The 14,831-nt window shown below is 36.9% G+C and overlaps 1 protein-coding gene across 1 annotated transcript in view; it reads right to left on the bottom strand.

Moving 5' to 3' along the window:
- The window catches only part of RELN (reelin), a 525,406-nt gene that overhangs the window by 186,188 nt on the left and 324,387 nt on the right, over positions 1-14,831 (bottom strand). Inside the window, exon 12 of the mRNA XM_060020286.1 lies at positions 3,745-3,896. Coding sequence (XP_059876269.1) covers positions 3,745-3,896 — 152 coding nt within the window. The remainder of the gene's footprint in view (positions 1-3,744; positions 3,897-14,831) is intronic.

Raw genomic sequence — 14,831 nt, 5'->3', positions numbered from 1 at the left:
TCTAATATACATGAAAGAATGATGATTAGCAGTAAACTGTGTTGTGCTGCCATAACTGCAGTCAAAATTCAGAGAAAAGAGATACAAGTGTAGGCTAAAAGGGCTGGGTATATAGGAGATGCTAAGTAAATATCTGTTGAAGGAATAATAAAGAAAACAAACCAAAAAACCCAAATGAATGATGTATATTACGTTATTTTTGTCATGTTCACTGCATTCCGGCTCTAAGAACAGTGCTGGATACTAGTCCTCAAATAATTTGTGTTGTATAAATGAAAATGTGTGAATGAAGGAAATAGAACTTGAACCAAACTTTGAAAGTTGAGCAAATTTTCCAGAAATGGTAGTCGCAGCAGACTGATATGAACCAAAGGATGAAACCAGGAAGGACACGTAGGCAGTGTCTAAGAAGAAAGGAGTGTGATCTGGTCTAGATTAACAATCAGTCACTGACTTTCCTAAGGCACCATACTTAGTGAGGGGTTACTTATAAACTGTCTATCATATCTTAAATCTCTTCCCATATTGTTTTCTTTTCTATCAGCTACCAAACTTTTGAAGTCTTTTCTGTAGAATCCAGTCTTATCCTACCTTATCCTACTGTCATCCTGTCCTAGCCTAGCCTAGCCTAGCCTACCCTATCCTATTCTAAAAACACCTTTGCTGATTCTGCTTTCTCCTCAAGGTCAGACCCCATTTCCTTCCTTGTGTTTACTGGTGAACTTCCTGAAAGAGCAGTTCTCAGTCAGTGCCACGTCTCCATTTCTTTTAACTCTATGCTCTTTGGCTTCCCAGGCACCACACCATGGGGAGTCACAGGTGGGCTCTCAGCCCTGTCCTGGTTGACCTCTGACCTCTGTCTCTGTGGCCTTCCTACACTGCTGATCACCTCCCTGTCATCCCACCCCTGAACCACTCTCTTCCTTTCCCTCTTTAGCATAGAACCACACCCTCCTCCTGCATTTCCTTATGCCCTTTCTCAGCATCCTTTGTCTACTCCTTTTCCTTCTACCTATACTTAGGTGAGGGTTCTCCTTAAGGAGTTTTCATGTCCTTTGCTTACTCTGTCTCCTGCTTGGGAGAACACAGCAACTTTAGTGGCTCCGGTTATCACCTGTATGCTGACAACTTTCAAATCCGATTCAGCCCCTGAGTAGAATTTCTGCCTTCATATGGCCTTTCAGAACCCTCAACCTCAACAAATCTAATATCAAAATCCTCTACTGCACACTTGATCTTTATTGTGATCATACTTATTTTTGACATTTCCTATTTTGGGAAATGGCACCATTCTTCCAAACATCCAGGAGAGAAATGTGTCCTCTCAAGACTGTTCTCATAGTCCCTAGTCAGTTGGGTGTGAACTTCAGTTGGTTCCTTCTCCAGTTATTCTATCTCTGTCCCCTCCTGCACATTATTGCCACCATCATTGCCATACTTCCTTTGTTGCTTGGACCAGTGCAATAGCTTCCCTAATTTAGGGTTGCCAGCTAAAATACATTGCATGACCAATACTTATACAAAAAATTATTCGCTGTTTATCTGAAATTTAAATTTAAATAAGTCTCCCCCACCACTCACTAAATCTGTCAACTCTATCCTACCTGGTCTTCTATCCTCTAATGTCTGATTATTTCAGTCTTTCCTTCACACTATGCCAGAATTATCTTTCTAAAACAAAGATGAGAATATATTATAGAACTGACAGAAATCATCTGATGGCTACATGTTGCCTAGAGTAGGAGAATCCAAATTCCTCTGTATGATGTTAAAGAAAGTCACTCACTACTCTGGCTTCAGTTCACTTTTCTAGTTCCAGTTTATGTCTTTCCTTTCAACTATACTGGGAAAAATCACCCAGCCCCAAACATGTCATATACCTTTATACTTGTGATTTTTCTCAAAATGCTGGCTTAGCTTGAACCTTCAAGGCCAGTTCAAATACCATCTCCTTCGTGAAACTCTACCCTAATCCCTCCACTACAATACCCAGAGCTTCCTCTGCACTTCCATAACATTTTCATTCCATTACAGCCAAACTGCAATCTCTTTTATAGTTAAGTGTTACTTGTGGGCAAGGGCTCTTAAGTAATTTTTATACATAAAAAACCAAAGATATATTGAGTCTTAAGTATTTATTAGACACCATTTTGAAGGCTTTGCATGTATTAACTCATTGATCAGCAACTCTGTGATTTAGGTATCATTATTTTCCCCAGTTGTAGTCTCTATATATGCTAGCTCAGTGCTCTACATTCAATAGGGACTCATTAATTTTTTTAATCGAATGGAGATGCTTTTATTTGGGATAAGGTACTTCGGGTCTATTCAAGTGAATGTTTTCCTCCGAGTCAATATAATTTTAATTGATTCATTAATAATCTGCTTTGTTCTAGAAAGAATTAAAGATGACTTAATCTCTTATATAGAGATGACAATCTCTCATATAAAGGCATCGAATGGTTTGATTTACCATAATTTACTACTAAAAAATGAAGAATTCAAATATATTTTGTGAAAAATGAAAAAAAAGGAAAATACTTAAATTAGACGGGCATATTAAATGTTTATTACAATTTGCCAGGGGGTGAGGGCAGTTCTTAAAGTTTCCCAGGAATCACTCTGAATAAAATGAGAGCCAGTTTGAATTCTAATTATTTAAAGGAATTGAGGTCTGGGTCTTTAAATATACAACTCATTTCAGAGTTAAGGTGAGGATATCCTTATGGCAGGAAGATTATATTATTATATTTTATATCCACAACTTCCCTGTTTCCAAACAGATCATTATTGAAAATGAGGTAGCATCACACAGGCAATGTATTTGAGAGCATGATACAATCTGAAGTTTGCTTTGCCACTCTGAGCTGTAGGAGGTGAGGAATGTGAGAAAAATAATAGGCACTGCAGAAGCCTAGACTTGGAAGTTCTGTTTGTCCTGATGAATTGACATCTTTGCTAGTAAGGTCAAAGGTGGACAGTGTTTATTTCCTGTTTCACTTCCAGGTGTTGCCTATGCTTTTCCAGTCATTTAACAAAAAGGCATGTGACACCTACTCACATTTCTGGAATGACATCTAGTGAAAGAGTATGTAACTGTGGCTCTTGCTGACGAAAATGATAAATTTCAGAGGACGCCCATTTCAACCCCCTAATTCCTCCTTGGGTATTTTTCTAAACTTTTAACTATTTATTTGCTCTGCAGTCATCTGAAGAAAAATAACATCTTATAAGCACTTTTTTCCTTTATGTGTTTGCCAACATATTAGAAAGTAGAGAATAGTATTAAAGCATTAAAAAGTATAATAAATCTGTTTCTTTCTTAGCTTCCTACAACGAAAGAATTATGCAATGATGAGATATCCATGAAAACAAATGATTCACCTTGATAATTGTATTTGGGGGAGGCTAGAGGCTTTGGACAAAGGAGTTACTTTGTTCTTAGCTTCTCTCTTGTTGTCTTTTCAGCTATGACCATTGCAGGAAAGGTGGAAGGAAGGTCTAAAGGCATTTTGTCTTTAGGCCTAGTCATGCAAGAACAAGACTAGCTCTTGCACAGGATGGTTCCAGCAAGGCTGGTGTGAGGCAGATGTGAGCACCACAGACATTTGCTCAACCAGTAGAACTCATAGTTCATGAATTTTAATTTTATATTGTAGACAACAAACAATCTTACTTCCTCAGGAATAGGTGCTCATCTAGAATTTGCCCTAGGTCAAGAAAATTTGTTCAAAATGTACCTACCCATAACAAAGTAAAACCTCAGGTTCCCGTAACCAGTTGTGTCCAGGTAAGGAGTGCATATTTTCCTCTCTCCATCTTTGAGGAAGACCATTGATAAACCTGATTCTATTGTTCCACATTCTGTACCAATGACAGCTCCCAAGATGTCCCACCTTGAAAAAATGACAATCACTAAGAGTTAAAATAGTAAGTCAAAACTTTATAGAGTATAACATTTTATTTTTAATGAGGAATATATACTTAGTAATGAATAATTCTGAAATAAAGATGTGGTGCTACAGGCACTTCCCTGGTGGTGTTGTGGTTGAGAATCCGCCTGCCAATGCAGGGGACATGGGTTCGATCCCTGGTCCAGGAAGATCCCACATGACGCAGAGCAACTAAGCCTGTGCACCGCGACTACTGAGCCTGTGCTCTAGAGCCCACGAGCCACAACTACTGAGCCCGTGTGCCACAACTACTGAAGCCCGTATGCCTAGAGCCCATGCTCCGCAACAAGAGAAGCCACTGCAATGAGAGGCCCACGCACTGCAATGAAGAATTGCCCCCGCTTCCCACAACTAGAGAAAGCCTGAGCATCAATGAAGACCCAATGCAGCAAAAAATTTAAAAATTAAAAAGAATAAGATGGGGTACTACAGATCGTGGGTAATGAACAAAGTTTAAAACACATTCCATTCACAATTACAGTTTTTCTGTACAGGATAAGTTTAATCAATACTACGTATAGTTTGTCTACTACATGATAGCCTTTATTCTCAAAGCACTTACAGTTGAGGTGAGGAATCAAATTTGAACTAAGGAAAAAGGAAATCATAAAAGATAGTGCCATAGTATCATAAATACTTGTATGCTGTTTGGCACATTAAAAAATAGTCATAGGATGAAAAGTCATACAAGCTGGAAAGAATCTAGCAAGTTTTCAAAAAGGGGACCGGATTTAAACTGTCAAATAGGTATTTGAATATGTAGGAAAATAAAAATATCTAATATATAAAAACTCTTATATCTCCTTAGTATTTATCTCTGCTCATGTCTAATTTGGCAACCGCTTTTCACACAACTAACTTGCTTACAGACAGAGGAAACTGGGACACACAGAGGTAAGTGGCTTGCCTAAGGCCGACTGCCTGTTCAGTTTTAAATTGAGATCTTTTGTTTCTTAGTTCACTGTTATTTTAGTAGTTACAGTTCTAAAGAGGACACTGTACCAGGACATTTATGTTGAACTGGTTGAGACCAAGATGTTTAGGAAATGCTTAATTTTTTGTCTTTTAAAAGATTATTATCGGGCTTCCCTGGTGGCGCAGTGGTTGAGAGTCCGCCTGCCGATGCAGGGGACACGGGTTCATGCCCCGGTCCAGGAATATCCCACATGCCGCGGAGCGGCTGGGCCCATGAGCCATGACCGCTGAGCCTGCGCGTCCGGAGCCTGTGCTCCGCAACGGGAGAGGCCACAAGAGTGAGAGTCCCGCATACCGCAAAAAAAAAAAATAATTATTATCAATCATTCAAGGAGAAGCAGCTCTTTTTCCTTTTCTTCTTTCAAAAAACTTTTTATTGCAGATACTCTCCTTGTGTTACAGTCTTTCAGATTTATCATTTCTTTTCTTTTTTCTTTAATTGGAGTAAAATTGCTTTACAATGTTGTGTTAGTTTCTGCTGTACAATGAAGTGAATCAGCTATTCAAGGAGAAGCAGCTCTTAATAGTACTGGACCACTGTAAATACCAGGAACCTCTCTCGACTCATACAAGAAAATTTCACACTGGTTCATTGGTCTTTCACCTGCTCCATTTATCCCAATAAAGCCACTCAGCCTACTGCTCCATAAAGCAAGTTAAGGTTATAAATGATGCATATGATGACTCCTTTTAGGCATCCATCTGCTTTAGGGTATTTTTAAAATGAAAAATTAAATTGGAAAAGATCAGATTGTCATGGACTGAAAGAACGTTTTATTCAAGTGAGAAATGAGATTAGTAGTCTTTTTCTCTTATTAGTTGTAAATGATTAACTCTTTTAGATTAATCTAAAGAAATTATTTTCATTGACTTCTACCACTGAGAGGGCTATATGAGATATGATCCAGGCTATACATTTCTTTTTAATCTTTATTTTAAAGTCCAACATATTCAATTTTACTCCAGTCTTTATTTATCCCACTGTAACGGTTGGAAGATAACAAAAGTGAGGTTATTTTCTTTGGAAACCCAAATATTTAAAATCAAAGGCTTGATTTAGTTGGCTCTGAAGAGAAAAAAGCAGAGAGAAATCTGAAAATCATTTTGTAGAAGTCTCATTGCTTTAAATAAATTATCTTGCATTTATTAAAAATTCAGTAGGAGCTTCTTGTAGCACAAGCTCATTCTTCGTGAGTTTGTATAAACACTGGCTCGAGCTTAGTTGGAGGCAAAGTATCCTTGAGGGGATCCCAGAGCTGCATCAACTACTGAGGGACCTCAGAGATGCCCTTTCACCTGCCTGGACTTCAGAATCCCTCTCTGTAAGGTTGCAAAGTTATGGTCTTTTCCAAGTACAAAAATGTCATGGTCTCTGACTCTCTCTTAATATAATAATTACATGAAGTAAAATTATAGCACGACCAAATCTTGGAGGCCAGCAGTGGTATTTAAAGAGCTCTATAGTTTGGGCAATATCTTGGATGGCACCACAATTTCCCTGAAAAGGAGTGTTACTTTTCTATGGTTTAATTATGTCTTCTCCAAGGAAATGCGGTTCTTTGTGAACTGCCTCTGAAGGAATGTCTGCTAGAGGGGAGAACTCTCTGCAACAGAGCAATTTATATTTATCTTTGATGGCTAATTCTAAAAAAAGATCCCTTACATTATTTATTATAAATACATTGGTATCTATTATTTATAATAGAGTGGGGCGAAGTTGGAACACACAAAAAAAGTTTAATAATCAATAAAATGCCTTAAGGCAACTTCGTTCCTTAGAGGTAGAAAGGTCACAATAATATTTAATTTATATTTTAAAGTATGTCCTTCTACTTTCTGTGTCAAAAAGAGAGTTCTTTTTGTAAGCAAAAATAACTTAAAGAAGTTTCTTAGCTGGAAAGCTGATGATCCTCCCTATCAGCTGCTTTGGAATGCTTTGAGAATAAAATTAATTATGTTTGCATTAGCTTATACTTTAATAGTTTTAAGAATGATATGAGAGTATACGTATAACCGATTCACTTTGCTGTACACCTGAAACTAACACAACATTGTACATCAACTATACTCCAATAAAAATTTTTTAAAAAGAATGATATAAGAGAGTAAAACTTAAATGTTCTCACCAAAAACACCCCAAACAAACAAACAAACAAAAACAGATAAATATGTGAGGTGATGGATATGTTAGTTAACTAGATGGAGGGACTCCTTTTACAATGTGTATGTATATCAAATCACCACAATGTACACTTTAAATATCTTACAACTTTATATGTCAATTGTATCTCAATAAAGTTGAAATTAAGCATATTTTCTTCACAAGCTTAAAAAAATAATGACGCATATTCTTTGAAGGGCAATCTGGCAGTAACTATCAAAATGAAATTACATACATACATATATATGTATATATACACATACATGTCTGATTCTCTAATTTTCTTTTAGGAATATCTCTTTCAGAAGTACTTTAACAAGTATACAAAAATTTGATTATAATATTCTTTGTCTATTAATAGAGGTTTAGTTAGATAAACTGGTATAGTGCCTTTCTGAAATAATGATATATATTTACTGGCAGAAGAGACATTCATAATATATTGTTAAGTTTTAAAAAAACAAGTTGTGGGACTTCCCTGGTGGCGCAGTGATTAAGGATCCGCCTGCCAATGCAGGGGACACAAGTTCGAGTCCTGGTCTGTGAAGATCCCACGTGTCGCGGAGCAACTAAGCCCGTGCACCACAACTACTGAGCCTGCGCTTAGTACAGCCCGCGAGCCACAACTACCAAAGCCCGCGCACCTAGAGCCTGTGCTCCACAGCAAGAGAAGCCACCGCAATGAGAAGCCTGTGCACCGCAACAAAGAGTAGCCCCTGCTCGCCACAACTAGAGAAAGCCCGCGTGCAGCAACGAAGATACAACGCAGTCAAAAATAAATAAATTTATAAAAAAATAAAATAAAATATCAAGTTGAGTATAGTAAGGGAAATGTGACTCTAGTGTTTTTTTTTGTATAGCCAGCAAAATTTCTGAATGATATATGCCAGATATGCCTACATTTCAACAGTGTGGAGTGGGATTAGCATTGGAGGACTTTTAGTTTTTACTTTACACATTTTCTTTTTTTTTGCAAAAGGAAAATCATTTTCAGAAAAAAGAAAGGTATTCAATTTATAATTCAGAATGAAAACTTAAATGATCTCATCATAGGTTGATAAAATTACTAAGAATATGAACATAGGCAATAGAGGTCTTACATTTTAATCACTTTTTTCCCTACAAATATTGGCATAAAAGACTCTAAAGGGTAGTGGAACATTTCACATTATCTATGAAAATTTATTTATTTATTTATTTATTTATTTATATATTTTTTTGCGGTACGCGGGCCTCTCACTGTTGTGGCCTCTCCCGCTGCGGAGCGCAGGTTCCGGACGCGCAGGCTCAGCGGCCATGGCTCACGGGCCCAGCCGCTCCGTGGCATGTGGGATCTTCCCGGACCAGGGCACGAACCCGTGTCCCATGCATCGACAGGCGGACTCTCAACCACTGCGCCACCAGGGAAGCCAAAATTTTTTTATTATATTTCCCAGAATGTATTAAACCACCTAAAGTTGGTGACTTTAGGTTTGAACTAAGATATAGAATAGAGCCTGGCTATTAAGATCCTACATTTACCAAATTCATAAGGTTTTTTTTATCTACTAGATATTCTCTGAGGTTGAATAAGTTCATTACATCCATAAGGTCTCTCTCTATTTGGGATGAATTCTCTGATATTTAATATGGGATGTGCCATAGGAAAAGACCCTCCACATTCCTTTATATTCATGAGGTTTATCTCTAGCATGAGTCCTGTGAGGTCATTTTGACTAAAGGCTTCTCCACCTTCATTGCATTTATAGGTTTTTCCTCCAGCATGACAGCTTAGGTGAAGGTAAAGGATAAGCTCTATTTGAAGGCTTTCCTGCATGCACTGCATTTCAAAAATTCTTTTCTTCAATTGGTTCCCCTATATTTCACTCAAATTCAATTTTGCTTTAGGTTTTTATTACATGCATTGTATTTATTTACACTCTTGCTGGAATAACATTAATAAAGAATATTGGCTTCAGAATGGTAGAAAGCACTCAGCTTTCTCACTAATAAGACAGAAATATGACCTAGACTGAGGATGTTTAGAGAAAATGATGTACTGCCTGGCGTATTACAGTTTCAATAAATGTTAGTTTCCTTTTCTCCCCCTGTAAAATGTAGTACTATTTTTGTTTTAAAATAAGTGAAAGTGGCAATTCAAATGAACTTCTAAGTTATAATGAGTGTTTTTATTTTTTTCACACTAGAATTAGCAGAGCAGCAATCTTAGACAATGTTGTAGTACAATATGCAAAGGGTAACTGCTTAAACAATTTAAGCTGAAAGAAAAACTGTACTTTCTATCCGTGGATTTTTTGTACAGTTTAAGATTTTGGTTACAAATCTATCGGGGTGCTTAAACTTATTACTTATGTGATCTAAATAGTCAAGTGGGTTTTACTTTAATAATAATGAACATGCCTGTAAAAAAAGAAAGACCCACTTAATACAGTGTTAACTCAGTCTGTCAGTCTATCTTAAATTCACTTACCCTGAATTAGAAGCTTAAATAAAATGCCAGAGGTAACATAATTCTTCTGGGTAGGATAGAGGGAAGAACTGTAGAAAATAGCAAGAAGATGCTCAAACTGTTCTGAAGAGTTCTATGTAATTTTAAAGCCAATTTTTAATAAAAGCATCAACTGACATTGAAGGGGCTATAATGGAGATTGTTCTTGTTGGTCTATATGCAGTTTTGGTTTTCAAGGTATATGTAACATTCTTTGGAACTGTCTCCTCAGAACAAGGAAGCCAATATAAATTTGTTTTATTGAGTTTATATTGCTTTTTTCTTGGTTTTATTCCAGTGGATAGCATTGAAATTTAAGAAAGACATTTTGAGTCAGTTTCAGGACTGACCCTCTTTTCTAAGCAATGCCATTAAAAAAACATAACTAATACTTGTATTTTGGTCTCTTTATAGTAAATCACCTATCAGAGACTAAGTCATGGCTGACCTGAGGAAAACATTATCTGTGCTCAAATTTTTTTCTATAATCTTACATGAGCTGTTTTAAAATATATTTCTTGAAAGAGCTTCTTCAGAACAAATTTATAAAGCAGTTAATAGGGTGTGACAGTAGCAGAGCAGGATTGTTAGGACTGGAGGTTGGAGAGAACTGGAAATAGTCAGGTCAGCAGTCCAGAGACTAATCTCTCTGACCATTGGATAAGTCCTGTTTGCCCTCTGGCATCTTTTCTATGTCTTGCTGGTACGTGGGAGAATTCTGGGTATTCCATCTATTTGTTTTCTAGTATGATAGCAATATTCTCATTATTGGAAAATTGGAAAATAGAAAGAGTAGAAGAAAAAAGTCACCCATAACCATACTACCCCAGAGACAAGAACAATTTCTATTTTACTATATTTCTACTATTTTATATGTATATTTCCAAGCGGTCATGATAATATTATACAGATGGTTTTGTATTTTGCCCTTTTTCATTTACATTAGTAATATACACATTTTCCAGGTTACTATTAACTCTTTATAAATGTGTCACATAATATTTTATTACATATATGCCAAACTAGTCATTATGCCATTCTCATGTTTCAAAATACAAAGCTAAATAATTATACTACTTAGCATACTTTATGGGGCTGAGGAATTAATTCTCAATTTCCTAATGCTCCTGAATATGTTCTAGATAACCTGGAGCTATGTTTTGTGAGGTGTCAGAGCTCTGCTTTTCCTTCGTATAAACTCCTACATATTCAGGACTACCTTGTGGTCAGTGTGCAGCAGGTGAACTACTGAGGAAAGACTACAGAAAATGAAACATGCTGAAGAAGTGGGCATCTGAACATTTCAGTGCCAGCAGCCTCCTCTAAAGCCTTCTACAGAAAAATCCTATCATGGGCTAGTGTTATGCCAAGCTGTGAGGAATTAAATCACTTTGGGAGGATTCAGATTTCATTCTCTTCTTTCTGTGTCTTCAGTAAAGAGTGTCCTCTCTTGAAGAGGGACTGAGTTGCTGTATTCTGGATGCTCACAGGGACAGCTGGTTTGGAGAGGGGAAGTGGTTATTAACCAACTCAAGAATGGCAGTGCCAAAAGCAAAGATGTACACATGCTGCAAATTAAAGAAGGGTTTAAAATTTCTATGAAGGAATTCCAGAACAATTTTAGCATACCTAATCATATGAACTTATTCTTTTATTATTTGAAAATTTACTATGTTTCAAAACAGAAAAACAATCTGTGTAAACAGAAAGTAATCTTAGAACCCACATCAAAAGCAAACCAGAACAAGTAAGAAGTCTTTTTTTTTTTTGCGGTACGCGGGCCTCCCACTGTTGTGGCCTCCCCCACTGCGGAGCAACAGGCTCTGGACGCGCAGGCCCAGCGGCCACGGCCCACGGGCCCAGCCGCTCCGCGGCACGCGGGATCCTCCCAGACCGGGGCACGAACCCATGTCCCCCACATCGGCAGGCGGACTCTCAACCACTGCGCCACCAGGGAAGCCCAAGAAGTCTTTTAACAGCTTGCAACAAGTTTACTCTGATCCACTTTAGCACTTCCATGGTTTTAAAATATATCCAATTATCATTTTAACTAATACTGTCTTTTTTAAAATGACATTTCATTGGTTTATTTAGAGAATCCAATGTAGGTTTCACTGGACTATTCAACTTTGTGTTTCTTTCATATCTTATTAGTTACTATGAATATAATTTTTCTTTGAGTACCACTTTGGTCATATCCCATTACCGATAGTAAGCATAGTTGGAATAACAACCAATTTTTAAGTCTTCTGATTGCTTATTATATGTCATGCGTTGTGCAAAGTGTTCTTCATATACTGTTGCATAGGAAATTGAGTCATCTGTGGTGATGTGGATGGACATAGATTCTGTCATACAGAGTGAAGTAAGTCAGGAAGAAAAAAACAAACACCGTATATTAATGCATGTATATGGAATCTAGAAAAATGGTACTGATGAACCTAGTGGCAAGGCAGGAATACTGACACAGATGTAGAGAACAGACTTGTGGACACAGTGGGGTAAGGGGAGGGTGGGACGAATTGAGAGAGTAGCACTGACATATATACACTACTATGTGTATAATAGATAGTTAGTGGGAAGCTGCTGTATAGCACAGTGAGATCACCTCGGTACTTTGTGACAACCTAGAGGGGTGAGATGGGGAGGGTGGAAGGGAGGCCCAAGGGGGAGGGGATATAGGTATACAGACAGCTGATGCACTGTGTTGTACAGCAGAAACTAACACAACATTGTAAAGCAACAATAATCTAATAAAGATGTAAAAAAAAAAAAAGCCACACACACAAAAATACTCCTTTTTAGCCCTTTTAATGCTTAAATCTGAATTCTACTTTATCGGATTTGAATATCTGAAATTAATATGCCTCCTTGCTTCTTTTGCTGCATTTATCTGGTATACTAGTTTCTCTTCTTTGACTTTCAACTTCTTGTGTTGTTCTAGTTTGAGTCTCTCATAAATAGCAAACATATAGCTGATTTTTTAAAAACCTACTGTGAAAATCTCACTTAATAAATGAATATATCTACTCAAATTTATTGTGTACTGATATGTTCAGATTGTACTGATATGTTCCTGCCAAATTGTTTTCTGTTTTCTATTTACCCTGTTTTTTATTGTTTATTTTTTGTCACTTTCCTGGCATTTGTTGGACTAAGTATTCTTTGTTTTATATTAACCTAATGCTTTAGAAGTTATGTAGCCTATAAATTGCAATTTTTTTTGAATTTTTGTATTTTATTTAACTTATTTTTTTATATAGCAGGTTCTTATTAGTTACCCATTTTATACATGTTAGTGTACATATGTTAATCCCAATCTCCCAATTCATGACACCAACACTTTCTCCCCTTGGTGTCCATACATTTGTTCTCTATATCTGTGTCTCTATTTCTGCCCTGCAAACCGGTTCATCTGTACCATTTTTCAAGGTTCCACATATATGTGTTAAAATACGATATTTGTTTTTCTCTTTCTTACTTACTTCACTCTGTATGACAGTCTCTAGATCCATCCATGTCTCTACAAATGACCCAATTTCATTCCTTTTTATGGCTGAGTAATATTCCATTGATATATGTACCACATCTTCTTTATCCATTCGTCTGTCAATGGGCATTTAGGTTGCTTCCATGACCTGGCTATTGTAAATAGTGCTGCAATGGACACTGGGGTGCATGTGTCTTTTTGAATTATGGTTGTCTCTAGGTATATGCACAGTAGTGGGATTGCTGGGTCACATGGTAATTCTATTTTTATTTTTTTAAGGAACCTCCATACTGTTCTCCATAGTGGCTGTACCAATTTACATTCCTACCAAGTGTAAGAGGGTTCCCTTTATTCCACACCCTCTCCAGCATTTGTTGTTTGTAGATTTTCTGATGATGCCCATTCTAACTGGTGTGAGGTGATACCTCATTGTAGTTTTGATTTGCATTTCTCTAATAATTAGTGATGTTGAGCAGCTTTTCATGTGCTTCGTAGTCATCTGTATGTCTTCTTTGGAAAAATGTCTATTTAGGTCTTCTGCCCATTTTTGGATTGGGTTGTTTGTTTTTTTGATATTGAGCTGCATGAGCTGTTTATGATTTGCAGTTTAACCCTTTCTCTGTTGATTCGTTTGCAAATATTTTCTCCTATTCTGAGGGTTATCTTTTCATCTTGTTTATAGTTTCCTTTGCTTTGCAAAAGTTTTAAGTTTCATTAGGTCCCATTTGTTTATTTTTGTTTTTATTTCCATTACTCTAGGAGGTGGATCAAAACAGATTTGCTGTGATTTATGTCAAAGAGTGTTCTTTCTATGTTTTCCTCTAAGAGTTTTATAGTGTCCGGTCTTACATTTAGGTCTCTAATCCATTTTGAGTTTATTTTTGTGTATGGTGTTAGGGAGTGTTCTAATTTCATTCTTTTACATGTAGCTGTCCAGTTTTCCCAGCACCACTTATTGAAGAGGCTGTCTTTTCTCCATTGTATATCCTTGCCTCCTTTGTCACAGATTAGTTGACCATAGGTGCGTGGGTTTATCTCTGGGCTTTCTATCCTGTTCCATTGATCTATATTTCTGTTTTTGTGCCGGTACCATATTGTCTTGATTACTGTAGCTTTGCAGTATAGTCTGAAGTCAGGGAGTCTGATTCCTCCACCTTCATTTTTTCCCCTCAAGACTGCTTTGGCTATTCGGGGTCTTTTATGTCTCCATATAAATTTTAAGATTTTTTTGTTCTAGTTCTGTGATAAATGCCACTGGTAATTTGATAGGGACATTGCTCTGGCTAGTATAGTCATTTTCACAATGTTGATTATTCCAATCCAAGAACATGGTATATCTCTCCATCTGTATCATCTTTAATTTCTTTCATCAGTGTCTTATACTTTTCTGCATACAGGTCTTTTGTCTCCCTTGGTAGGTTTATTCCTAGGTATTTTATTCTTTTTGTTGCAGTGGTAAATGGGAGTGTTTCCTTCATTCCTCTTTCAGATTTTTCATCTTTAGTGTATAGGAATGCAAGAGATTTCTGTGCATTAAATTTGTATCCTGAAACCTTACCAAATTCATCGATTAGCTCTAGTAGTTTTCTGGTGGCATCTTTATGATTCTCTATGTATAGTATCATGTCATCTGCAAACAGTGACAATTTTACTTCTTCTTTTCCAATATGTATTCTTTTTATTTCTTTGTCTTCTCTGATTGTCGTGGCTAGGACCTCCAAAACTATGTTGAATAATAGTGGCAAGAGTGGACATCCTTGTCTT

This window comes from Delphinus delphis, chromosome 9, assembly GCF_949987515.2.
Source record: "Delphinus delphis chromosome 9, mDelDel1.2, whole genome shotgun sequence".
Lineage (NCBI taxonomy): Eukaryota > Metazoa > Chordata > Mammalia > Artiodactyla > Delphinidae > Delphinus > Delphinus delphis.
This window is presented reverse-complemented; position numbering and strand designations above follow the sequence as displayed.